This window comes from Micrasema longulum, unplaced genomic scaffold, assembly GCF_059751315.1.
Source record: "Micrasema longulum isolate JH-2025_06_02 unplaced genomic scaffold, ASM5975131v1 h1tg000490l, whole genome shotgun sequence".
Lineage (NCBI taxonomy): Eukaryota > Metazoa > Arthropoda > Insecta > Trichoptera > Brachycentridae > Micrasema > Micrasema longulum.
The window spans coordinates 142,418-170,357 of record NW_028277687.1 but is presented as its reverse complement, the minus strand read 5'-3'; the positions used below and the strand labels follow the sequence as shown (position 1 = coordinate 170,357).

Genomic DNA, 27,940 nt, shown 5'->3' with positions numbered 1-27,940 from the left:
TCTGTCAGCCAGGTTTCTGTTATTACTAAGATATGTATGATACTATTAACAGCTTTTACAGTTTCTTCAATTTCATCCACTTTGTTACGCATGCTTCTTGCGTTCATATACATTATACGCAGAGAGGTCTCAACAGCAACATAATCCTGAATTAAGGAATATTTTTTTTCTAAGTTTGTAGAGCTCATTCCACTATTTCTTGTTACTTGTTCTTGTACCATCATCCGGTTTACGTCAGAGACATTTTCAAAAAAACTAGCGCCGGTAATTTGAGGATAAGACTTTGAGAACATGGCCTTGGTTTTGAAGAGTATAATAAGCAATGATTTGTTTTATGTTTATAACACAAATATAATAAGCAATTTGTAAATGTATATCTGATAGCTTCCAACCTGTTATAGTTGTAGGTGGTACATAATATAAACATAAAAAGTAATAGTAGATCGACCAGCTCATGCATTTTAAACTTAAAAAATAGTGGTTATTACAAAAATTCAAGACTGTTAAAAAAAGGTTAAAAATAAAATTAAACATGTTCTTACATATTAAAGGATAAAAGTTATGAATATAAAAGAAAATGCCTGTAAAATTTATATAGTAAAGGTAAAAAATACAAGACAGTATGCATATAAAATTTGCGAGATAAAGGTTATAACTATAAGAAAATATACGTATAACAAAATAAAGATCAAAAATACGAGTGAAACAATTTATCGATCTTTTAAATCTAAAATAAAGGAAACAAAATTGTGTGCATTCAAGAGTAGTAAGAAAAATATTAAAAGCAAAATAATATGCGCGTGTAATATTTATAAAATAAAGATAAAAAATATGAGTGTCTTTAATATTTAAAAGATCAAAATTTAAAATACTAGAGTATTTGTTTTTCAGATTTGTAAAATGAAAATAAGAAATACAAATGAAAAAAATGATTTTGAAACATGCAAGATAAAGTTTGTATGTACAAAAATATATGTTTGCAATATTTATAAAATAAAAATATAATGTAAAAGAGAAAACGCCTTTCAAGTGTATAAAATTGAGACAACCGACGCAAAACAAAACGCTTAGAGGACTTACATGGTAAAGGTTATAACTACAAAAAGACACGTCTGTTATACCTTCAAAATAAATATAACAAATATATGAGAAAATGTTTCTTAAGCTTATAAAATTAAAATAAGAATTAAAAAATAATGTGCTAATAAAATTTGTAATATGGATATTATAAATATAAAAAGACATGTCTGTTATACCTTTAAAATACATGTTAAAAATAAAGAAAAATATGTTTCTTAAATTTGTGAGATTAAAACAAGAAATATAAAAGACTACGCTAATAAAGTTTCTAAGATAAAGGATATAACTACAAAAAGACGTGTCTGGTCCATCTTTAAAATACAAATTAAAAATATAAGAGAATAAACCTATAAGATGAAAGCAAGAAATGTAAAAGAATATGCATACAAAAATTGTAAGATAAAAGTTATAGCTACAAAAAGATACATCTGTGATACTTATAAAATAAAAATAAATACAAGATAATATGTTTTTCAAGCTTAAAAAATGAGAGAACGAAGAAACAAAATAAGAGCAAAATACAGAATAAAAAGCCAACAAGTTACAGTTTTGATAAACTTTCCTTACTGGCAATATGTATAACAGGAGAATTTTCATCTTTGCGAAGAAAAATTTTTCCATTCCTGACCCAGGTAAATCGAAAGTTTTTTTCTCTAGCCGAGTGCCGGGTTGCAGCGTGAAGGTCTTTATTTTCCTTAGTTAGATGCTCTATTACAAAAATGGGAGATTTATTGTTTATGCCAATGTGTTCCGCGTTTAATTTCTTGAGTTTGTTCTTATTGTTGAAATTTCTTACTGCGGTCAAAAGTCCATCCCTGGTACGAATACTCGGTAGTTGGAAAATAATACTTTTCGGTCTTATGGATTCCTTGTTAATCTGAGGAGCTCTGTAGCAGGCCAATATTTGTTCCTCGTCAATTGGATATGCTACTGCGGCGCCTAATTTGCGGATGATCTCTGTGAGGTTTTCGGATTTTTCTTCGGGTACCAATTGTAATTCTACATTACATTGGCGATTAATTTGATTAAGCATGTTAACCTGCCTGACAAGTAACTCATTACTGGCAGTAAGTGTCTGGTTGTCTGACATCAACTTAATTATGGTTTTTTTATTCACTGTGGCATCTGATTTAAGCTGATCATACTCACCTGTAAGAAACTCCAGCGTAGCTTTTATATCTCTCAGTTCCGTGGAAATATTACTGTTAATATTTTTTTGGTATTTCAGTCACTTATTTATCTCAAATTCTTTTATTTTTTCTTCTTTATAAATTTGTATAATGGAATTAATTTTATAAATATTGTCTACTCTATGAACTTTAAATAGTTTACATAGAATTTCTGTATTTAATGTTGAATGTTTCTTTAAAATTACTTTAACAATTTATCATAGTACTATTTTAAGAGGGTTTAATATATTGGCATAGGCACCACCCAGTTCTGTCGGCTTTTTTTCCAAATTTAAAAATGTGCTCTAAATTTTATTTTTTATTTTTCATTCCGTAACATATATCTGTACCTTAGAGGTTAAAACACGGGAGTCCACTTTTTTCCGTTTCGAAGTTAAAAAGGTAGAAGTTTTCGCAATGAGCTATTTTATACGTGGATAAAATACCGACGTCCGCTTTCGACATGTAAATGCATTTTTAAGTTGAAATAAAAATCTAAAGTCCGCTTTGTTTTGATGCAAACAACATCGGTAGTCCCAGACAATCCTTTAAATGTGTTCTATTATTATCAACATATAATGAATTTATATTTAAAGGTCTTTGTAGATTGAAATAATCTCATTTGGTTAAAAAGTTATGATGTTTTGAAAAATTGCACAATTACATAATCTTGTTTCCTGAACATTTCGTTAAATATGACTTCCGTGGTTTATCCTTTAAGGTACAGATATTATTTTATTTGTTTAGAAGCCTTCAAATTAGAATGTCAAGTAGACAAGCCTTCAATCGAAGGAATAAAGTTGCCTAAGATGCTAAGTACGACGAAGATGCTATGAACTATTGACTAATTTGTTGTAAAATATTTTTTTGGACACTTTAGGTCATAACTTGATAAGAACCAAAGTATATCTTTTGATAGTTGAGTTAATTATAAACACATTATTTTTATCAAACCTGGAATATAAAGTCTTTATAAAACCTTCTCTAGATCAAATATAAAAGAAAGTCAAAATAACATTTTTCGCACATGCATTGACATACAATCACGACTATTTAAGTAAAAATTAAATCGGGTTGTGGCCCCGTGGCTAGTGTCTCGAACTCACGGCTCGAAGGTCCGTGGTTCAAATCCCACTCTACCCCAACTTGATTCCCATTTTCTAATAGTGAGTTATTTACCAGAAAATGTATATACATGCATTTAATACAAGGCTAGCACAAAGTGCAGGCTTGACAGTACCGAGGTTTGTAAACAAGTATAGCCAAAAAACACTTCATTATATAATTATTAAAATTTTCAATAAGATTCCTAAACAGATCTTTAAAAAAATGTTGAAGAAACTTTTAAGACAAAAATGATTAAATGGCTTATATGTAACAAGGCTTTATATTGATTATTATTTTATGTTAGGAGTCATCTTTTTGGTTTTTTATATATACATTTTGTGAAATAATACGTATGCTTTTACTTCTTATTAATGTTTATATTACTTTTTAAGTTTTTACAATTTCTCTGACGTTTTTCTTTGTAAAGGAAAAATAAGAAACCTGCTGACAAGCCGGTTAAGTGGGTTTTGTTATTTTTCCTTTTATCTTTTTTAATGTTCATGTTTACATTCTTAAATAAAAATAAACACAAAAAAAAAAAATTATTTACAACTCGTTGAAAATGGCCCTCAAAATGAAATATTTGTGTAAATCATAAGAAAGCAAATATTTTTTTTTCCTTAAAAAAATAAAAAAATGATAACGGTACATAACCTCTTTGCTGCACTTCAGTTTTCTATTATTTCCTTTTGAAATACTGTAAAATAGGGCTTTTATTCACAATAAAGAACAAAATTAGACTTCCATTTAGGAAAAAGGCAAAGTCACAAAATTCAATTTTATTTAAAGCAATGAAAAAGTATTACGAAATGGAAAAAAATATTTATGAAGAAAAAAACATTTCAAAATTTAAAATAATGGTCAAGACATATGTGATAAACAATTTATAAATTAAATATATTTGCAATGTTATTATTAGAACACACATAACAATATGTATGATATGTGTGCCCTATTTTAAGATTTAAATAAAAATAAAAAAAATAAAATAAAAAATAGTAAACGTAGTAAACAAATGTGTATTTTTCTTATTGAAGATTCATCAGTTTTTATATAATTAAAAAAAATAATTTGAAAAAATATGTATTCGCGTGATTATGATTTACCCAAAATATTACAATTTTGGACCCATTTTCAACGAGTTGTAAAAAAATATAACTCTACCCTAGCCACGGGACCACAACCCGATTAAAATTGATTTATTAACGGATACTGTCCATGTATACAATTTATAGGGTTTAAATATTACAATTAAAGAATGGTTTAAAACATTTAAAAAAGAAGAAAAGAAGCATTGACAAACATAAGGGACATCGAGACAAGATATGGACTATTTATTTAGTGCTCGTTTAAATCGTTGTAAACTTAATCCAAAAAAGTCCAGATCTTATCTTGAGTTAGCAATACGACAAAGACGGGTCTTTGAAAAATTAAGGCCATAGTTTGTTATATGCTGATCAATGAACGGTATTTCATTGTTTCTCAACTAACGAGTCGGAATATTGATTTTACTTGTCCCAGTAATGATGGAACATCGATTATACCATTTAGTATGCCGAACATATATATTTAACCTTGAACTCATCATCATCATAATTTTCCTATCCGCACCAAGTGGTGCATAGAACACTGCATTGGTACTCCACTCGAAGAGTATCCTTGATCATTTTTGTTACATGAAAGGTAAGGTAATCAACCTTTCGCTTCAGGCTACAGCCCAGAGACAGTGAAACACAACGTTAAAAAACTATTAAAACAAATATTTCATGTCAAACCTGCCATGAATCGAATCGGGTTGTGACCCCGTGGCTAGAGTCGCGGACTCACGGATCAGAGATCTGAGGTTCGAACCCCATTCTACCAGAACTTGTTTCCCCTTTTATAACATTCAAAAATGTAAGAACCCGAAATACTTATTTTCTCTTTTCATTTTAAACCGTTTGATCATAATGTATAAGTTCTGAGGTTTTATTCCAAATAAGATTGATCTGACGTATTTAATTAAACACACATTTTTTTATGCTATATTTCTTTGTCCTTGAAATGACGTCAAAGTCTAAGACTGATCATCTTGCCTTCTTGTATATAACAATGCTCTATGCATCATTAGGATAAAGGTTTGAAGACGACGACGATGATGAACCTAACGAAACATAAAACTTGTCAAAATACAAATAGAAAAGACGGTACAGAACTACGAGTACATTTTCAGAAAATCAAATAAAATTGTGTTTAATTAAAAATAATTCATTTATTGAATTCCTGAATAGGAGCATTCAATTTTATTTTGCGAATCAAATAAGTTTCAATTTTTATTAAGGGACCCTTGACCTAATTTTGTATTTATTTCGTATTAAAAAAAAAGAATCGGCATCTTCACTTGCTCGGATTAAAATGATAGGACACGAATCAAATGTAATATCGTTTTTCAAATACTATTATTTATTCAGTCCACGATAAAAAAATAAGAGTCATATGCATATTAGGGCATTGTTAAACCGCACTTCGAAAGTAAAGTAAAAAAAAGGTATTAAAAGTAAAAAAATATAGATTATTAACAAGTTTTTCCGTGTCTTGGCGGACGTGGAAGACAGTTCTACGTCCGCCAGATAGAATCGGGTTGTAATTCCACGGATCAGAGGCTCGAGGCTTGAAGCTCGAACTCAACTACCCCTACTTGAATTCCGTTTTATTTACAATTCGTTTAATATGGTGCCCAAAATTGAAATATTTATTTTTTATCTAAAAAAAAAACTGCAATTTTGGACAAATATTTTTCACCAAAGGTAGAAATCCATGTAAAGGATATCGGAAGTGGAGACAAGTCATCCTTGAGGTCCCGGGTGGTTAAAATGTGTTTTGGTGGAATGATGATGCTGAATCTGATCACCTTACCGTAATATTCTCATGTTATAGATGTTCAACTTCACGTGGAGTGCTCGGTGAACCGTCAGGTGCGGATAAGTGTATCATCAATAAATTATGATGCAGATATGAAAGTAATAGAGAAATATCACATACGACGAATACCGATAAAAATATATGAAATGGGTTTAGAATAATTAATAGTATTTTCAAAACCAATATGGATAGTGTGTAGAAATGTTTTCATACATAAATGTTAAAAAGAAATTTAATAAAAATACGTTGCTAGAAAAACGCAACATGTTTGGCCTTGGCAGTTGTGACGTCAAGGTTCGTGACAATGTGCTAAATAAATTTGAAAGGGCAGGAACAAATAAACATGAATCGTGACGTATTAGGGGGAATGGAATGCCAGTCTTTGCGAGAATTCAAAATTACAATTTAAATCTTTTTTTTTTTACTGGACAGTATTTCATAGACCTTAATTGCTTTAAAAATGTAAAAAAAAAGTTCTTTTTCCCTATTATTTTTATTATTATTACTGACCGGCGTTCTCTTAATTTATTTAGGCGAGAAGTGATGGACATAAAAAATTAGGAAAATCAGTACTTCACTAGTCTCACCACCAGACCTCACAAGTAATTCCGAATCAACCAATGAAAGATTGTTGTGATATGTTTCTGGTATAACAGGATAACTCACCGACTAGAACTTGCGACGTCACGGGAGAAGTAATTTCAAAATTACAAAACTTTTAAAAATATGATAATACGATACTTATAAAAATATATTTCTAGTTAGTTTAAATTATTAAAAAACCGCTGAACTTCTTAACTGTTAAAATAAATTAAATAGTTGTTCATATTATATGTTAGTTTTACTTTTTCTATTTATTCATTAACATTTTTTTGCTTATTATTACTAGTATTTACATGTACGTTCTTCAATTTTTATTAATATCGGTATATTTTCTAATTTATATTTATGCTATAATTTTTATTATTATCGGTATGTTTTCCAATTTATATTTATGTTTCATTTCTTAATTACTAATGCTTTATTTTCTACTGTGTATTTACGCTTCAATTTTTATTATTATCAATATGTTTTCTAATTTATAATAATTATGTCCCATTTTTGAACTATTCATGGTATATTTTCTGATTTGTATTTATGCTTAAATTTTTATTATTATCGGTATGTTTTCAAATTTGCATTAATGTTTTATTTTCTAATTAATAATGGTATATTTTCAAATTTATGATTAAATTTTTATTATTATTACCTGCATGTTTTCTAATTTATATTTATTTTGATTTTTTTTAATGTTATTATTATAATTTGAATTTATTGAGCATCTTTTTATGAAATAAAAAAAAACACATGTAAAAAGAAGGTCCTTCCTAAACGCATCGCAATCGGGACCGAAAATTCTTTTCATTTTAAAACTGTGAAATACATAAATAAATAAAAACATAAATAATCATTCACTTTTAGTACATAGAGCTAAAAAAATATTATCAAATATGTATACAAAAAGTTATGTTAGTGAGCGATCGAGATAGCTAGCTTTATTATTTCTCACTTTTCCTTTTTTATACTTTATACATACAAGAAATATTGTTTTTAAGTTAAGACATCAAAAAATATACAAATGCTCATATTAAATTTAAAAAGTTAACATAAAATGGTCGTCTTAGAATGTCGCAGTCGTAGATTTTTTGACTGTTTTTAATCTTGAGCCATCAGCCATTGGAAAACATTTTTCTAATATTAAAGATTTAAATTATAATAAAATTATATTATTTTTAGCATGAACCTTGCATTTCAATGGTGTCACTCGGGTTTTGACATCGAAGGATTAAAGAAAAAAACTCGAATAAAAAATACAACCTTGAGGATAAATGTTAAAATGGCAAAAAAGTCTATGCGGAGGTTGCATATCTTGTCAGACTAATTTAAATAAATTTGTGGATAGAACGAAATTACCTACTTACTCAAAGATTAAGTATCAATTCGACTGATTTTAATTTATACATAGTGGCACTTATTTATTAAACAAATGTGACAAAATAACATTGGTAGTTATATTTGACTAATAGTATATTTTTGCTTTGTTTTTTTTTTCCCAATTGTATTGACACTTTAAAATACTGGTTGGTTGAAGCTCGACAAGATACAAATAAAGTTGTACAAAAAGACAAATCAATTAAATTATATGAAGTTTTAAGGATGAAGAATACAATTCTGTCTGGGAAATAGAATCAGAGAACTGGACGAGCGTTTCTGACTCGATGGCTACTCTCAGATAAAAAACCTTAAAAATAAAATGGCACGAGGATAAGTCGACCTCATTTGCCAATCATTCTTTCATTGTTGAACTCCCGGGTTCGATTTTTGGCAGGATCGACGTGAAATATGTGTCCTCATGGTGATTTAACTGTGCAATAATTCACAGTCCCTAGACCGATACCTGAAGCATAAGACTGACCACCTTACCTTCTATTTTCCATGTAACGTAAATGATCCAGATACTCCAATCACAATTGGAAAGCTAATATTGCGCTGAGTGCTGATAGGAAAAAAGCTAATATTGCGCTGAGAGATAATGACAATTTTAAATAGCCGAGCTAGAAATGGAAATCACAGATTCGAACCCCTGATTCTCTGATGTCCGTAGTTGGTGACACTACCACGGGACCATAACCCGACTTGATTACTTATCAACCTTTGCGGAAATCGTTTTTTTAATGAAAAAATCTTATCATTGGTATTTCCCGTCAATATAAACACACCAGCCTCTGATTCTCACGGTTGCGCTGGGTTTGTATAGTAATAATTATTGTTGTACCAGATCTGACTTATCACGAGCGTGCTAACATTTACTTAATCCTCACAACCTCACGTACTGTATGCATAAAATAAATCATTTTAGAAAACAGGAAAAGTATTTTCGGTAAGACTCGAGGGTTTATTAAACTTGTTGATTGCCAAACTCGACACGACAACTTCTGAGACATTGCTGTGTGATGAAATGAAAGTGCTGAAACTGGTTTTCGGTTATTCCAAATTTGAGGATTCAAATACAACTTGCCATTTTTAAAATAAATTATAATGCCCTTCTAATAAGGATTTTCACTTACACAAATAATAGAAAAAAACAAGTAAGACTACCATAATTCAATCAGGAAAATAAACATATCGATAATCATAGATGACCAAAATAAGGGTTGATTTTTGCTTTGTTAAAATAATGAAATGAAGCGAAAAATGAGGAAGTTCAACGCAAGGGGAAATAAAATAAAAAATGTTTTCTTAAGCGCAGTAAAAATAAGAACATTTAATTGTACTACAAAGTTTCTCGAAAATGTATGAAAAGATTAATAAATATGATTTTGATAAAAATAAACCACTTTGAAATACGTCACTAGTTCTCCGAAATCAACCAATAACAGAGTGTTGTGGTTACCGGGAAGCCAACCCACCAACCAGAACAACTCATCGTAGAGAACTTGAGACGTTACAGGCGCGGTAATTTCAAAATCACAAAACAAAAAAAAACATTTTAAAACACCCACTGAACTTTCTAATTTAAAAAATATCACCGCAAGTGAAAAAAATAGAGCGCTGCATTGGTACACCAATCGATTTGTTTTGTTACATGAAGGCTAGATGACCAGTCTTACGCTTCAGGTACTAGTCAAGGGACTATGAAGTATTTTGGTGTAAAAACACCCTTTTAAATAAATATTTCATATCAACCATGTCGGGAATTGAACTCGAGACCTCTTGCTTGTTAGGCACACGCACTGACCATTACGCCACGAGACCGACAAATATAAGGCCGTAAAAAAATATTATGGTATGAATAAAATATATCCATTTATAGTCTTGGATGATAAAGGGGGTCAAAATATGTCATTAATAATTATCTTATATACCTAAATATGTGATTATTTTTTTTTCTATGTGTAAAGGTTTACTTGAAGATTACAAAAACATCGTGGTAATATTCATAGTAATTGCTTATTATGTGCAAATTGCAACGCCGGTTACAACACAGGAGCGGGAGAGATAAGGTCCTAGATTCAATTCCGGCAGGGTCAGCATAAAATATTTGTAAATAAAGTCACCAAATTTAATTTTATATAAGGCAGGTAAAAAATATTATGAAATGGGAAAAAAAAACAGAATTCAAACAGAAGGTTACAAATAAAATACATTATATACGAGTACATTGTTATTATTAGAGTACACATAAAATATTTTTATGTGTGCCAGAGATTCAAAATATTTTTAAAAAATAAGTTGGATTTACTCGGCAATATTTTACTATTCCTTACCTGGCACCTCAAGCGTAAAACTGATCACATTTTCTTCAGGATATATATAATCAAGATACGCTGCAATTAACATTTTAATTCAGCACCATATGCACCACTCTGTGCGGAGAGGGAGATGATGATGTTGCCCACAAACAACATTATACAGTACCAAGGTACGCACTGCCGCACATTCGCAGATAACAGTAAAGTGTCTACACTTCACATGGCATATTGAGCATATTATTCACACAGGGTCGCACGTGTAAACATCATTTTCATGTTTAATGTTTTCGCTGAACTAACTTCTTGACTAATAAAACTTAATTTATGATCCTTTAAAAGACGACAACATAAAGAAATTCCAGGAAAACGCCATAAATAACTTGAAATGGTCTCTCATAAATGTATCAAATTTAATAAATTATTAAACAAGAATTCAGAGAACACACTGTATGGACGTATTTTTATTATTATTTGTATTTGTCAACGAACTAAACCCGGCAATGCTTTGCTATTGCTAGATTTGAGTATATGGCATACAGATCGAACACAATCGAACGTTTGATTTTTGTATTTCGGATTACATAAATTGTGAAGCATTTTGACAAATATGTATTTAAGGATTGTTTTTCTGTCACCGTCTTGCAGATAGATGCCTCCCTACCATTTATGCCTCACTTATTGACAAAATCGGCGTTTCGCTGTCCCATTTTCCGATCCTCAAAACTGAATAGATTTTTTAGACAAAATATCAAAATAAAAAACTCTAAATTTGTACGTCTTGTATTTTTCAAAAATAGTAATCATATTTGTATACTGTGTGCCCGAAGACAGCGGTTAAAACAGTGCAGTTTTACGGAATTTTGGATGGTCCTAGTTCCTACAATAAACTATTTATATTTAAAAAAAAAACAAAGCAACAGGGACTCGCTAACGGAAATATTTATAGTGTGTAAAAAAATCACGGTTCTAGTCCATAATCCAGGGAGAAAATACGAGAATACGTTTGTAGTTTGTATAAAGAAATGTCAGACTGTGTTTCCTCTAAAGATTAAACATTATTAAGTACACTTGTAATTATACTGATAAACGTAAAAAATATGCTATAATTTTTAATTAGTAAGTAGGTATCCAGGTACTTGTTTATGGTTGAATTTTAAAACTTAAAATAATTGATTTTCAAATAAATAATTATTTTTGAAAATATCACACTCTGCTTTTCTTAGCAATAGGGGTGCACTTTATGTAGTAATTCGATTTTCAAAAATGCATTAAATGTTATTTATTTGTTATTTTAGTATCACCAAAAATCCAGTAAAAAGAAACAAACGGGTAGAAATTATAAGGAATTTAAGGAAGCCTCTGATTGGGAGCCACAAAAAACAAATGTTGTTTGTCAACATTCAAATACAAACTTTTTTCAAATAACGCAAATATACGCATTCTTCTCTATTGCAGACCTGGTTAGTGATGACTAAAATATTTAGGCTCCTATCTTTTTCTACAGAAGAGATTAGAGATTTTTAGAGTTATAAATATACTCATGGCAAAGCCCATAATTTTGATAAAAACCGTACGTAAATCGGTTCAGTAGTTTTTAAGTGAGGACACACTTACAAATATTGCCTTTTATATATATACATATTTATATATATATAATTCCTCCGTACGTGTGATGTCACCGTACTCCTCCTAAGCGGCTTAATCGATTTATCTGCGGTTTTCAAAGAAATATAGATATTTGCGCTGTGCGTGTTCGTAAATATAAAAATCTTTAATCGAATATGTAAAAAATAAGTTAGGAGCATAAATGTTTTATTCATCGTTCTACCAGTGTTGCATTCGGGGAGAATGCATTTGCAAAAAATGGAAAGATGTTGTTTTTTGTTTATAAAAAAAGTTTGTTTTTGAATATTTATAAACATCATTTGTTTTTTGTGGATTTTAATCAGATTCTTTTCTTAAATTCCTTATAATTTCTACCCATTTTGTTTTTTATTGGATTTTTGGTAACACTAAAATAATATAAAATTCAATACATTTTTAAAAATCGTATTCTTACATAAGTACACACCTTTGTTGGTGAGACGGCCGGAGTTTGACATTTGCAAAATGAATGACATATTTGAAAAAATATTTATTTTATGTTTTGGAATTCAACCATAAACAAGTTCCTACTTAAATTTAATATTTGAATATTATCTATTTTTAGTTTTGGAATTTAATCACAAGCAAGTACCTAGGTACCTACTTATCAATAAAAAGTATTTTTCCAAGGCAAGCCAATGCTCGGGCAGGACAACGTCTGTCGAGTCAGCTAGTATATATGTATATAGATGTCGAAAACCCGACAGGGTTATAAAGAACATAATTGATCAAGTCATATTTGTAATATTTATTATTTATTTATCAATTACCGACTCATTATACATATTATTTATCCATAAGACATGCAAATGCCTAGACTTCCATATTCCCTTCTTAAAAATGTTTGTTCTCATTCATTCTCTCTCATCTCATTCTCAATAATTTCTTGCGATAGTGACCAAAAAAAAACCAACTTGTTATTTATTGTAAAAATGATAACCCTACATTGTCCCAGTAGTGGCCTGTCATGGCGAGTTAGATCCAAGAAAAGAAAAGTGAAGCATAAAACTGGTCTATGGGTCACTTGTCCCGGCTAAGTGACTCCCAATGGTCAAGTTATAACAAATTGATCACAACAAAACGAATTGAAGGTTAAGCTAGACCGGTTTATAAAGCGAGACGAGATATGAATAGCGCCAACTACAATAGCAGGTACGAGTAGATACTATGTAGCTATCTAATACAATAGTCAAATAGGTAGGCAAAGCGTCATGAAAAGGAGACACTTACATTTATTGTAATGGTAAGGTTAAACATGTATTTTTATTCAAAATAAGAATCAATTCACCGTCACCATCACCACCATCATCATCCCATACACATGAGAATAACTTGCTCCCCAGGCCCCTCAGTTTGTTGACTGGGAGCTCCCGTACATCTCCCTAAGTCAGATTCTCAATCCGTAGTTCTGACATGAACTGGCAACGAAAAGTCGGAAGCGGACGTCTAGCATATTAAGAACCAGATGATGTTTGATGTGAGGCGTAAGCTCTCACGAGGCAAGAACAGAAAACGCTGACAAAAAATTGAAATTATTTCTGTAGTCAGATGGCAGAAGGGACCATCTGTAATTTTCAAAAATGTTCAGGAGAGCTGAAATACGACTCAATTTCAAGACTTTGATCCCCAAACCAAAATATTTTAGTGCTGCTTTTCAATAATGAATGACCATTCTATATTAGTGTTTTTTTTTCTATATGTATTTACTGAAATATTGATTAAAACTTTTGAAAACTAAAAAACAGAAAAAAATACAGATGGCCGATTTATTGTACCGACATTTGGTGTTATTTTATGTAAATGTATGTATTATTTTACGTCTATTAATTGAAAAATATTCACAGTGTCTGGACGTAAAGAAGATACAGCCGCGTGAGTAAAATAGAACCAGAACCGTTGGTGATTGAAAAATATTTTGGTAATTGAGAAAAACGGAAATTTATCATTTTATAAAATACCCAATTAAAAATACAAAAATAACCTTCCTGACTGTTTGGTTCCTATTATTCAGTTTGCCACTTTTATATCGGCCTCATTAAATCGAACACCTGAAATCTCCTGCAAACTAATTTTGAAGTAACAAACAATGGAAAAGACACCCCATCGCCGTCGCGTCGAGGGTACTGTTAACGAGAAGTGGACTGTAGCGAAAAAACGAATTTCATTCACTTTTGGAAAAGATTGGAAATATTTGAAAAAAGGAAAGGAACACGGAATATGCACCTACGTTTGATACGATGAGTATGTTCTTCAATTTTGGGCATTGGATGATGAAATGCACTATGAATTATTTAACTATTTATGATAACTTAACAACGACGCCCACATTTCAAAGTTTTTTTTTGCAATCGTTTGTGTAATTAGTGTGTCAAAAAGGTTGTTTGTTTTGTTCGAAATCCAAATCTTCTAATTTGAAATTCTTTTAACTTGATGTAAGGAAGGTACCATAAGAATGGGTCAAAGGGAAGGATGGGAAAGAAAGGTGATAGGCCAGGAATAATATCGATTAATGTTGTTATTTACTGAACAGGTACTTTTGTCAAATCTAAAAATATATGAACTACAATATATGGACAGGTAAAAAGAGCCTCTGAGGATCGAAATGAATGGAGGAGATGCAGGAGTTTCCTGTGAATTAATCCCGAGAAAGGAAACTGGAAGAAGAAATATTAAAAACGTAATTAAACGTATTTATTACATATTTTGTCGACACGCTTATTGCACGTCGTTTTTAAACAGCTTTGGCTAAACAAACAAAATACGTACATACATACACAAACTAAGTAAACAAACACAGTGACAGGTAGTCAAGGTAATTAATGGTAATCTGGTTTTAACATAATATCAATATCTGATTAAGGTAAATACAGATTACCTGAAAAATAAAATCAAATTTTAAGTAAAAGAGTGTCAGAAAATCTTGTGCATTCAACCTTGCGCGTTCAACCATTCAGGGCTAAAAAAATACGTTATTTACATCACCATCATTATCAACCCTTATCTGCTCCCGATGATGAATATAGTTCTATGCATTATCGCTACAAAAAGCAGCGTATCTCGATAATCAGTTACACGAAGAATAGGTAAGGTAAGGTGTCAGTTTAGGGATAGTAAGAATATACTTTTTTAAATAAAATATATAAATATTAGCTTCTTCTTTGTCTTCTTGTAGATCTGACGATCTGTTCTACTTAGACTACTCAGTCTCCCGTGATGAGGCACAACTATCCTTCCATCGCTTAGGGCGTCTTCCATGTGGACTCCGTCCGGAAAGCAATTCTTTGGCTGCTGTGGACACCAGTCTATCGCAGCTTATCCTATTTATGTGGTCTTTACAGAATCTTCTACGGGATCTGCTCCAATGCAATATATAATACTTGCGTTTACTGAAATATCGAAATTTTTTGGGGACATTTTCAACGAGTTGTAAATAACCCACCTTGGATTATAACCTTGGACCTCTGATCCGCGAGTCCACTGCACTAGCCACGGGACCACAACCCGATTAAAAAACTTAAGTGAAACAACCGTACAAACAATTATTTCATGTCCTCGGGGAATCCAACCCAGGAACTCAATCACGGTAGGCAAACACTACAAAGCGGACTTTTCTTCACTGGATTGATTTTTTTAGGATTTTTATCTGAGAGCAGCCATCGAGTCAAAAACACCATTTTAGGATTCTGATTCTTTTTCACACACATAACTGTATTTTTCATCCGCCCGGATTAACATAAATGAACACAAGTGGTATATTATAATGATATCATGTATTTTTCAATTAGGCACTAACACCTTGGAGTTAGTTGGCAAATATTACTTTGTAATGAAAGTTTCCTTTAACTGGCATTCTTTTGCCCACGTGTGACTTCTGACATTCAAATGAAAAAAAAACAAATATTTAGTTTCTCTCTCACACCTAGTGGTGAAAATTAAAACACAAAGTATGGGAGACCGATTGGTAATTGTATTGATCTTAATTAAAATAATTCCCGATCAATGTATAATTTTTTATTAATTTAAAAATCCGTAAAAGCTTTTAATTATATTTAGTTACTTTCTTCGAATATTTTTCCTCCATGCACGTATAAGTATACCTAACTGTACGTGTATTTTATGATGAATTTAATTGTGGACCCATAAGAAAGTAAAATGAACATACATTTTTTAATTCACCAGATGGTAAGCAGTTGAAATTCCCATGTGAAAGTTTCATAGATACTTGGCAAACATGAATTATTAATGGATCTTCAATCATGTCCAGAGTGGAGAATGATGCTCAAGTCATAAACTAATAAGCTAAGTCACAAACCCTGTCAATGCCGAGACAGTCATATTTCCTTTTCAAAAGCTTATCTCTGTTCAGATGTCTACCCACAATTTAGAAAGTAGAAAAGTTACAACAATTTTTTTTCTGCAAACAACAACTTTTAATTTTAGAGTATTCTGTATACATATTCCAATAGTCGGTAATAACTGAATTAGAAAAATAAGACAGCTATTTTAGATCAGAATTTAAACCAGAGTCCACACGACTACCACAGGACCACAATCAGTCTTTTTAGTATTCATGCAAAGCACATAAATAAAACTGCATTATAGACTTTAATCAAAATTCTTCAACCTCTAGTGTCCCGTTCGATAACCATTGAATTTATGAATGACGGTTAAAGTGATTTTTCTTTTAAATGTAAACTTCGAAAAAAAAGAAAGTATTTTCCCATGAATTATTTAATTTTTTAAAGATTCATATACATATGCCAATAGTCAATAATATACATATATATTTTAAGCAGTAAAACATTATTCGTAAAATATATTTTTGCTTGAGTACAAAATAATGAGTACCCTGCTTTTGAAAAAAAAAATGCCGCTTATATAACGCCTGAATACCATTTATTCTCCTTTGCGGATGCGAATCGTGGCACCTCACAAAGGCCCAAAACAGCAAAATTCTGAGTTTTGAGAACAGGTGTCTCAGAAGAATCTTGATTGTGCGGTGGTTTAACTTAGTAAGGAATGAAGTAATAAGAGATGTTAAATCGGGTTGTGATCCCATGGCTAGTGTCTTGGACTCACGGCTTAAATGTCCGTGGTTAGAATTCCACTCCACCCCAACTTGATTTCCATTTTCTAATAGTGAGTTATTTGCAACTCGTTAAAAAAAAGTCCTCCAAATGAAATATTTGGGAAAATCATAAGAACGCAAATATTTCTTTTCCTTTAAAAAAAATAACGGACGCAGCAAACTCCGGTGGCAACTGTCACCATGCGGAGGTGATACGGTTGACTAGGCCATATACTGCGGATGCCTCCTGAGAGCCTTAACCACGCCTGCCTACTTTACAAGGCATCAGGTTCTCGACGTCCTGGACATCCACTGCTGACTGTTCGTCGGCAGTTTATGCCAGAACGTTGGGACGAGAACCTGACTTGAGAGGACGCGAAGGAGTTGGCAGCCGATAGAAATGCATTGAGGCTCTTTGTGGATACCATATGCTCCAACTGGGGAGCGGACATGAAATGATCTTTTTGAAAATGTGTGTGAGCTTAACAATGTTTTATTAAAATTCTCAAAATATATCCCGTTATTATTATTTCTATTGATGTTCATAATATAAAAACGCACGTGCGAATTTTCATTCAAATTTCAATCCATATAAAAGTATTTGATCGAAATACGAAATAGCTGTACTAAAATGTAGTTTACATATCTTCTACATAATATTTTATTTTATTTTATTTTATTAACACAAACGGCGAATCTGCCTTTTACAAAAATTATAATACTAACATATTTGGCTTAATATATTTTTTTAAAACATAAATTTCCTTATACCCAAGATTTATAAAAAAAATTTAATAATTATCATTAAATGAATTAATAATTAATATATTATAACAATTGTATTTAAAGGAGGCTCTGTTGTTGATGCTGAATTATACTAGTTCAATGGTTCTACGAGGTTTTCCAATATTTTTCTGACAAATTATTAAAAAAATATTTGTAACCCTGTACTTTCGTTTATTTTCTTTTAATACTTTACACATTTTTACTTCCGAGTTTAAAGAAAAATCACTTAAGAAATTACAATTAGCTAACATTTAAGTGTGAACAGTTATTATGAATTTGCTAAACCAATTAAATAGTACTTACTTGTACTGATTTATATATTTTAAACTTTGTTTTACCTAGATGCCAAAAATATTTCCGACATTCTACACTCAAATTAATCACTTTAAACCTTGTTGGGAAAGGTTTATCGACATATCTTCCTCGTTTATTATTGCCTACACGCGTGCACTTGCGGACATTTTAATTAACTTATGTAATAATTCTGGGAAATAAAAAAATGCGCACCTACGTTGTAAGTAAAGATGCGCTTTTTTTATTTGTATGCAATATTTTATTATTTCTTCACGTATACCTCTACATTATGTAGGGCTGAGATAAGCATTATCGACAACATCAAGAAAGAAGCTTTGCGTTGGTTTGGACACGGGGAGCGAATGCACAGCGAAAGAGCGGCTAAAAAGATTAACGATGCGAAAGTTGATGGATGCAGAAACAGAGGAAGACTGAAAAAGACGTGGCATGACCAAATTCAACAAATACTTGAAGATGGACATGCCAAGAGTAGGAGTAATCGACGTGCGTGCATGAGAAGATGTACGAATGTAGAGGAAGCGAGGTATGTATGCAAAGACAGAGTGATGTGGCATTCTATCCTTTCTGCCTACCCCTACGGAAAAATGGCCTGATGGTTTGTTTGTTATTGAAATGTCGACCAATATTTATTGAAAGTCCTTTTTTTACTTTCTTGATTTATTTTATTTGTTTTTAATTGATAATAGGCTGTTTTTTTTCGTTTTTTTAAAGAACCTCAATAATAAATAAACAAAAGGAGTTCTCCATTTTTTTATACAGGCCAAAAATTATGTATGTACACCGGTGAAACGATTATCTACTCGTAATATGTAAAGCGCTCTAGACTTGCGTCATTCGTTTCGACGTTTTAATGAAATCTTCCATTTGTAATGCAACGAACAGTATTATTAGTACACGCAGCAAGACGTTATTAACCTAAAAATACAATACAATATATATATATGCGCAAGACAACTTCACCTGTGTCAACTAAGTACGTGCTACAAGAACAAATAAAATAATATCTACAAAATAAATAAGATAATGGGCGACAATCTTATTTGCGTAAGCCATTTTGCAATTGTGTTTAGTTATTTCGCGAAAGGTTGTGTGGACGACAGTGTGATGAAACCTAATATATAGTTTCATGCCATAAATCAAAATATAATGTGTATCACAAGTGGATTGTATTGACACAAAATAAATATGTTTTTCAATGTCTGTGATAAAAAACAGAAATGGAAACTCCGAATTGACGGAGTATTGAATGAGGCTCTTTATTGGAATCGATCGTTGATAAACATAAGCGCCGACAGAGGGGAAATGTTCGCGTTCGAATGAATGTAACAAGCAATTATTGTTAACAAGCTGAAAAAGTGTGTACTCTCAGCAAAGTTCAAAAACGTGCAATTTAATCGATAAATTGTGAGAAAATTATTCCGACAAAAGGAAGATACAGTTAGAAATTATATTCAACCTTTTGAAAAGTGGTTCGTGGATTCTGTTTTGTGTTGGCCGATGTATCTAGTCGCAAACCACATGTGAAAGAAATCAATCAATATTCGTTATAATCTCGCTCACACGCTGTTTGCTTAAGCATGAATTATTATTTATTTTCTTAAAGTTTTTGATCAAATCTTTATTCGTATTATTATTATTTTAATAAGACATCTTCGATCCAATTGTTCAAACTTTATTCTAGCAACAGTGATCGTCGTCGTAAAATACTATTAAAATACTGCGTAATTATTTAATGTTATTTCAGCTCGGAAAAATGTTCACAATTACATTTTTCACGGAGTAAAATTTATATTTGTGTTTGTATTATTCGCTAATTATTTTACAATGCATGTTTATAGTTAGTCGAAATTGCGAACATGGACAGCATCGGAATTTCGTCTGAGTGCGTTGCTGAATTCTAAATTTAGAACGAACGAGACTTGTTTTTTTAATTCTATTAACCTTGTTTGTCGGAGTTCTTTAGGTAATGAACTGCAACTAATTTAATTTCGCTTGAATTCCATTCAGATTATACAAACGTGAGAAGGAATATCCAAAGGTTAAAAAAAAAGGGTAAAAAAATATAAGAAAGAGAAGCAGGTTTTGTAAAAAAATACTGCTTTAAGCCCTTAAAAGAGACTTCTTCTTCTTACTGTAGGTATACAGTAGTATTGTAGGTATACATGAAGTTTGTTCTCCAGAGGGTTGCTCCTCTTTCATATTTTGGGAGGTCTTTCACGAGGACGAGTTGCTTGAGGCTGTTGTGTAGTGCAATATAAGGGAGTCTGGTAGAGTCCATTCTTTGAAAATGACCGTGCCAGTCCCTCTTTTACTGTCTATGTGTCTACTTTATCTAAGGATATCTTCAGCCTCACATATCTCTATTATTCTGATGTTCCTCACTCGATCTCTTAGAATTTTGCCTGCTATCATCCCATGTCTTCAAATCAGAAGTATTAAATTCTTGCTAAGCCCTGACTGTGTCAGCCCTTGCTTAACAGCCACATCATATCATTGTTGGTAATACGCATGCTTCGTAAATTTTAGTCTTACTCTTAATGGTCATATCATTATTTTTCCATATTGTGGTTTTTAGCGTACCAGAGATGGCAGCTGCCTTGTTGACTCGGGCTTGGATTTCTTCACAGATCAGCTCCTTCAACCAGGTATATGCTTAAATGTCTGAAGGTGTTGACCTGATCTATGGGTTTGTGCTCCACAGTCAGGTTACATGTTTTTGGTATTTTAGAGATAATCGTACTTTTCGTATTTTTGACGTGAATATTCGAATCAAAATAAATATCTCAAAAGTGAAAAAACAACATTTCAAAAACGGAATAAAGTCAGGACGCTCATGAGCTGGTTTAAAAATCAGATCGTTCACCTTTCTGAAACCTTTACAAATTTTGAATTTCACTGAATCGGTTTGCAGTCCCGTAGTATCCCGAGGACTCACGGATCAAATCCTAAGTTTAAACCGAGTTTTACCACTACTAGATTCCCATTCTTCTAGCACTTTTGTCCACAACTTTCATACTGAAAATTGATAAAAATTAGAATATATGCGTAAATGCTAAGAATAAATTTCTTACTGTTTTTGTAGAAAAAAGGTTTCATTCAAACTATAAATGGTATATACTATTTTTTTTATAAAATCATAACAGAATCTCTCGAGGGTTGCGTTCAGTATTTGTTCGCTAAATATTAAAATCAATTTATCTGTACCAAAATGCAGTATATGTCAATCATTAATTAGTTGCATGAAGTACCGTAGGAAATTTAATAGCTAGCCTCGGATTTTTTTTTCTCTGCCAGGATGTTCAGAACATTTGAACAGAAAACTTGTTTAACAACATTGTCGATGTGTTTAAAAACCAAGCGGTCTTATCACCTTTGGCTTGAAGATGACACACTTAACATATTGCTTATTCATGCTATTAACGTGATATGTTATATCATACTGTCAATAAATAATGTCTTAGGATGTTTAGGTTAAATCCATATTGGTTAAGTTCAGGTGACATAAAATTTATACTTGGTGGAACTAATCCGTAAAGGTTTTTGTTAACCAAATATGAAGATGAGATGATCAGGCTTACGTTTTAGAGAAAATAGTTTTTCGTAAAACTGAAAGGATTGGTATATTCTAATAAATATTTTGTGCCGACTTTGTTGTCTCAAACGCGATAATCACTGCACCACGAGGATTACAATTTGGCTCATAATTAGAAATGGATAAGAGATACAAAACCAATATCACGAATTCCTTAAATTTGTTTTGTTCCTTAGTTTGGAAACTTTAAATTGAAGTAAAAGGAATGAAATATGAACAAAAATTACGCTTCTTTTGGTGTTAATAACAGAAGGATGCTGGGTACCTTTTTCAGAAAAATAACTCATTTAAAAAGTAAACATTTTGAAGTAGTGTATTCCATGACCAAACGAATGAATAATTGAGTTCTTCTTGTGAAATTCGATTCGTTGGTGATTCTAAGATAAACATTTCAAAAAGAACACTGAATTTATACACGAGTTAGACGGCCTTGTTGTGTGGTTGCTGGCTCATTGCTAACCTTGCTTAAGGGTCTAGGTTCGATTCCTGACGAGGCGGGCGTGAAAAATTGGTTTAATGGGTGATTCTACATTGCAGTATTCAATTATCACTGGGCTGGCACCTGGAGCGTAAGACTGATCTCGTAATTTGAAGATTTTTAAAAATTTAAATACGCCGTAATAAAAGTAATAATGCCGAGCCCTATGCACCACTGTGTGCAGATAGAGCAATGATGATGATTATGATGTAAAAAAAATACGGTACTTACGTAAAGCAAATAAAATTTTAGAATACTATAATATTTAGCCATTTTGTGGCCATAATGAACTTTTTAACGTCTTTCATTACAAATTTTAATAAGAAACATTATAACACATGTATGTGTGTATAAAATAGTTGAATAAACTAGTTTTATTGACATCGACCCCCTACAAAAAAATAGCAAGAAAAATATGAAATCTGACATTGGCCCTTCTAGATCCAAGCCATATAGATACGTTGATCGTGTTATTAAATATATTGTATACCATTATTTTATTGCCCTTGTTTGTCCTTACTACATAGTTTTATGTTCTTTTTGTTCAGTTTATTGTACTTATGTTTCTTTATATAACTGTTGTAATTGACTAAGGCCGTATGTAAAGTAAATAAATATTAGTGAATAAAATTATTAGGAAATTAAAAAGAAAAACAGAATTTTGGAAATTAAGATTAAAAGTCAAATTAAACATAATCATAATACCAGAAAAAAAGTAAAGATTAGGCAAAACAAGAAACAAGGCAAAATAAAAAAAAATCCATTTTATTTCAATGGATAAAAAAAATATGAAGAAAAAAAAGTTAAGCCATATGTGTTAAACCACTTAATGTATAGACTTGGAAAAACAAGGATGAAAGTTGGCTGATTGCTGTCGAAATGCGATCTCTCAGGTGAATGTGTGGTAAAACTATGTACGATAGATGCACAAAGGTTGAAATCCGTACATTATGTAAGGCTGGGACAAGCATTATCGACAAAATCATGAAAGGAGCTCTGCGCTGGTTTGAACATTTACAATGTGAATGTTGATGGATACAGTAATAGAGGAAGACCGAGAAAGACATGGCATGACCAAATCCAACAAATACTTGAAGATGGACATGTCAAAAGTCGGACATGTCAAAAGTCGGACATGTCGAATGTCAATAATCGGCGCGCGTGCATGAGAAGATGTATGAAGATAGAGTGATGTGGCGTTCTATCCTCTCTACCCACCCTTACAGGGAAACGGCGTGATGATTTGCTGTGGTTGCTGTTGTTATAATATAATCTTAATATAAGAGAACACACACGGAAGTGTTTATGTGTACTATTTTAAAATTTGAAATGTATAAAAAAGAGAACGCGAAAAAAAAGGGAAAAATAAATAATGAAAATCGAGCTAAAGCAATGAAAAAAAAACTATTGTTTATTTTACAAATAAAGTGATTAAGCTCGATGGCACTCTTAAGAATATCACAAAACGAATTATCCTGAAAGCACTTAGTGATAATGGCGTTAGTTTCATGGAGCGCGGCGTGTATCTCATTATGTGTGGAGAGTTTGATGAAAAGGGATTAAGGCCAAGGGCCAAGGACCATCCAAAATCCACTCAAAAACTAATTTAAAAGCAGTTCCAATATTGGAAATTTCCGGCAAACGTTTGGTAGATCTTCCGGATCGATCGAGACCTGTGACTACTTAAAAGTTTGATCAGTTTCCCAACATCCGGGAAATTTGTTGAGAAAATATCGGCCATAAAATGTCATAGCGCGTCGTAGCAACGTACCAATTATAACTTTTTAAATTTATAAATGGAACACAACAACATCTCGAACTTTGATATTTAATTTTCAACGTCCTTATTTGCAAGCCAAGAAGAAAGTTCAAATAGCAGAAAAAATAAAACGAAAAGATGTATCAATAGGTATATTTTTTGGGTGATCCCGTGTAAAAGAGATACATATTGATAACAGTGATCGTAAAAACCTCGCACCTAAATGAATACAAATTTCAACAGAAATGCAGAACATGCACATTATGACTACCTTACCTTATCTATCATTGGTTGGTAAAGTGATCACTTTGCACAATTTCCTACAAATCGGGAGTAACGTTGGAAAGACATGAAATATTTGGAGCTGATTTTTACGACTATAAATATGTATACTTTAGGCCCAGACCGCGAAACTTAATTCCCCGTGGTAAACTTTAAAATATTCCTTTTCTTTTTAACTCATCAAAAAATATATATATTACAATTTAAAAATGGAGGCAATCCTTAATGTCTCCGACTAGCGTCTCTTCCACACACCTCTATCCCTACCCTCTGAGGCCGCTTTGCTATTCCGCGTCCGGTCCATACCGCTTCGTTTCGTTGGTCAAATGCGTTTCTAAATTCTTTTTTTTTTAAATGGGATATTCCAAAAAAAATATTGGAATATTAAAAATATAATAAAAAATGTGCCTTTAAAGTTTCGCAGTATGGTCCTTAAAAACAATGGCTAACTACCAATGTATAAGAAACAAGTTTTCATTAATAATTTTCGGGTTTAATAACGAGAACATACAAAACGGCTCGCAGTTAGCGTTACTTCACTTTGTCACAGAGCCGAATTTGTTCCTGGTTGCTGCATGGTTGTTTTTGTTGAAATAGCTTTACTTTTGTTTGATTATTAACAATGTAAAATTTAATTTTAATATTTCATAAAAAGTAGACGTAGAAGTAGATAAATATAAAAATTATAACAAATCAACAAATAAACTAGGACATGCAAGACGTCTACATAAAAATCCAATCAATTAGAAATATCTGAAAGTCTTTGTTCTCTTTGCAACAGACTAATCTTAAGTAGGATTTAGATTACTGCCGACGTAAAAGATACGCAAAGAAACATTTACTGCGTACTATGGAGTAGATAAAAGCTGTAAATATTACTGGTAGATTAAAGCAGTAAATTCCCGTAATTATTGTAAATAAAATATGATCCCGTGACAAAAACGCGTAGAAAGCGTATCTTCCTACCGATAATAAAATGATCGTTTTTATTGAAATGCGAAGCGTTAACGGACAAATACGAATTGGCGAGGCGCACGGTGTTTCGTTTCATACAAGCTAAATGCTAGAAATTCCAAAAGGTCTTGAAACGCTGATGATGATTTTCAAGATGAAAAAAATTGGTAGATACGTTTTTTTTAAATGACGTAATAGTTGATTGCACTTTTATACTGCAATCCTACAAACTTATTTTGCTTAAATAAACTCTTTCACGTTCAAAAATGTATTTATTTATTTACATACATAAGTTTAATGTATATTTTATTGTTATCAAAAACATTTTTCACTTTGTGGTAGAAAGAAAGAATATAAAATAAATCATAACGGGAATAGTTTTAAAAGAGGACTCGAAGTTAAATTTGATTGATTATTTATTATTTGAAGTTTTTGTGTAGAAATTTTGCATGTAAATAAAAATGGTTTTCGTTTAGATAATTTAGAACGATTAGAAATTAGTAAAGCCATTAATCAAAAACTTCAAGTAATAAATAATCAATTAACTTTAACTTCGAGTCCTCTTTCAAAACTATTCCCGTTATGATTTATTTTATATTCTTTCGCTCTCTTTCTTTCAATTTTCTGTCTCTTTAATACAATATTTTATTATATAAATAGCAACGCGTGTAATTATAAGTTAGTTAAATATCTGACGATGAGGTAGTTACCTCGAAACCGGTCGAAGTGTAATTAAAAATTTTTACTGGTTTATACAAATTTATAAACAAATAAGTGTTAATGTATATTATTTAAGACATAATTCCCAACTCCATGGGACTAAAAGTCTTGTGCTGAGATGGGACTAGCAATTAGTTTACACAGCCACATGAGTGTACATCACCACAAATATAGGATCGGAAACATATTTTTTTTCAATGCATACATATATGGCACATCAATTTGGTAAACAGTAAATTCAAACATTCGGAAAATGTGATTTAAAATTAATTCCAGGTGAATTTTCAATAACTTTTCTCGTTATTAAGTTTTATCTAACTATTCTATCACTCGGCCCGGGACTAAGGAAACATTGTTATGTATAAAAAAAATACAAACATTGTAAAAGTGTAAAAAAAAAAATCAATATGTTTATTACTGTAAGTATCTGAGGCCCTCAGTATAAAAGATGGCCAAACGCTAAAAATAGTATCAAAAGCGGCCAACTGCATATTTAATACTTAATAAAAATAGCGTTTCTTGTTATGTTAAGCTTTAGGTTAATTGTTCAAAGCGTTAATGGTACCAAACATAAGAAAAAAAATATGTAATTATTTAAATTAAAGAGTGCTATTACAGATTTTTGAAATTTTCATTCTCCTTTCGTTCAAAGTGGTTAATTTTTTCATACATTTTCGACACACTTCGCCGAAAAATTAATTGCTCTAATTTTTACCGCGTGAAAGAAATGATTTTTTTTGCCGATTTCCCGTAGCACTGAACTTCCTCGTTAACTTCTACCTAAAATTCTTTCTTAAAGAGAAGAAGTTATTAGTAATATTATGCATGTAAAAAGGTATTACAATATTGATGTTTGATTTATGATGATTGACAAATTAAAATGGAATATTGAGATCGGAAATATTATAATATCCTTCAGTATTGAAGAGAATCAATTAATCTTCAAAACTAATTTGATATCAATATGAAAAGAATAATGAGAAAGGGATCGAATATTTACGATTTCGTTTTATGACGAATAATGATATCAAATATCTCAAAAGGCTGGAAAAGAAGAAAGATTTTCGACAAACCATTATAACGGTGACAAGCATTTGGGTTTCTATGCTTTATTGAGAATCATAATAAGTATTGAATAACGTTGAATGAAATATTTTGATGTAATTATGCCGTATGATAAGTACTTCATACCAGAAAATAATTGTATCAATTTGTTAGAAAAGACTGACTATCACAATTAATTCCAAAATAGGGGGTAATTGTGTATCAATATTTCATTTCAAATCGATTTTCATTCTGATTTTTGGAAATTCGAGGTGATTTTGATAAACATGGCAGTATATAAATTATCCGACTTTAAAAATCAACATTAATAATAAAATAAAATAAAACTTTAACAAATGTCGGAATGAATTCGAAAAGAAATTGTTTTTGTTTTCTTAAAATATATTAATTCCATTTTTGTTTTAGGAGTAAAAACTATTTAAAATTACTACCTATATTAAAAAATCACAAAAAATGTACAACCCAGAATATAAAAAAAAACTTTACCTTTATAATAAAAATAGTAAAACTCCAAACAAATGTGCGCACAATACGGCCAAATTTTTGAAAACCCAGAGGAAGAAATAAAAAATCAAGCATTGCGGAAAGAAACATTGACTTTCTGAAGACATAAGTTATTAAAATATATTTCCGTATTTCTTCCTTGGATTATGGCACTTGTGCAGTGATTTTTCGCACACTATAGATATATACTATTGGCGTGTCACTATCGTTTTTTTGATATAATA

The 27,940-nt window shown here is 31.2% G+C and overlaps 2 protein-coding genes and 1 long non-coding RNA gene across 6 annotated transcripts in view; 1 reads left to right on the top strand and 2 right to left on the bottom strand.

Moving 5' to 3' along the window:
- The window catches only part of ome (dipeptidyl peptidase 4 omega), a 112,179-nt gene that overhangs the window by 41,221 nt on the left and 43,018 nt on the right, over positions 1 to 27,940 (bottom strand). Inside the window, exon 1 of one of the 2 annotated variants that reach the window (XM_088227169.1) lies at positions 10,565 to 10,751. The exons of the other annotated variant lie outside the window; for it this stretch is intronic. The gene's annotated coding sequence lies outside the window, so the exon portion shown is untranslated. Of the gene's footprint in view, positions 1 to 10,564; positions 10,752 to 27,940 lie in introns of those variants that run through there. 2 annotated transcript variants of the gene reach the window in all.
- LOC148281155 (uncharacterized) lies at positions 1,622 to 2,170 on the bottom strand. Its single transcript, XM_088227160.1, has one exon. It carries the CDS (start codon positions 2,168 to 2,170, stop codon positions 1,622 to 1,624), a length of 549 nt encoding a protein of 182 aa, XP_088083286.1.
- The window catches only part of LOC148281154 (uncharacterized), a 34,880-nt gene continuing 26,207 nt past the window's right edge, over positions 19,268 to 27,940 (top strand). For all 3 annotated transcript variants that reach the window (XR_015822410.1, XR_015822409.1, XR_015822411.1), the window contains exons 1-2: positions 19,268 to 19,406; positions 20,938 to 21,007. This is a non-coding gene — a long non-coding RNA (uncharacterized LOC148281154). The remainder of the gene's footprint in view (positions 19,407 to 20,937; positions 21,008 to 27,940) is intronic.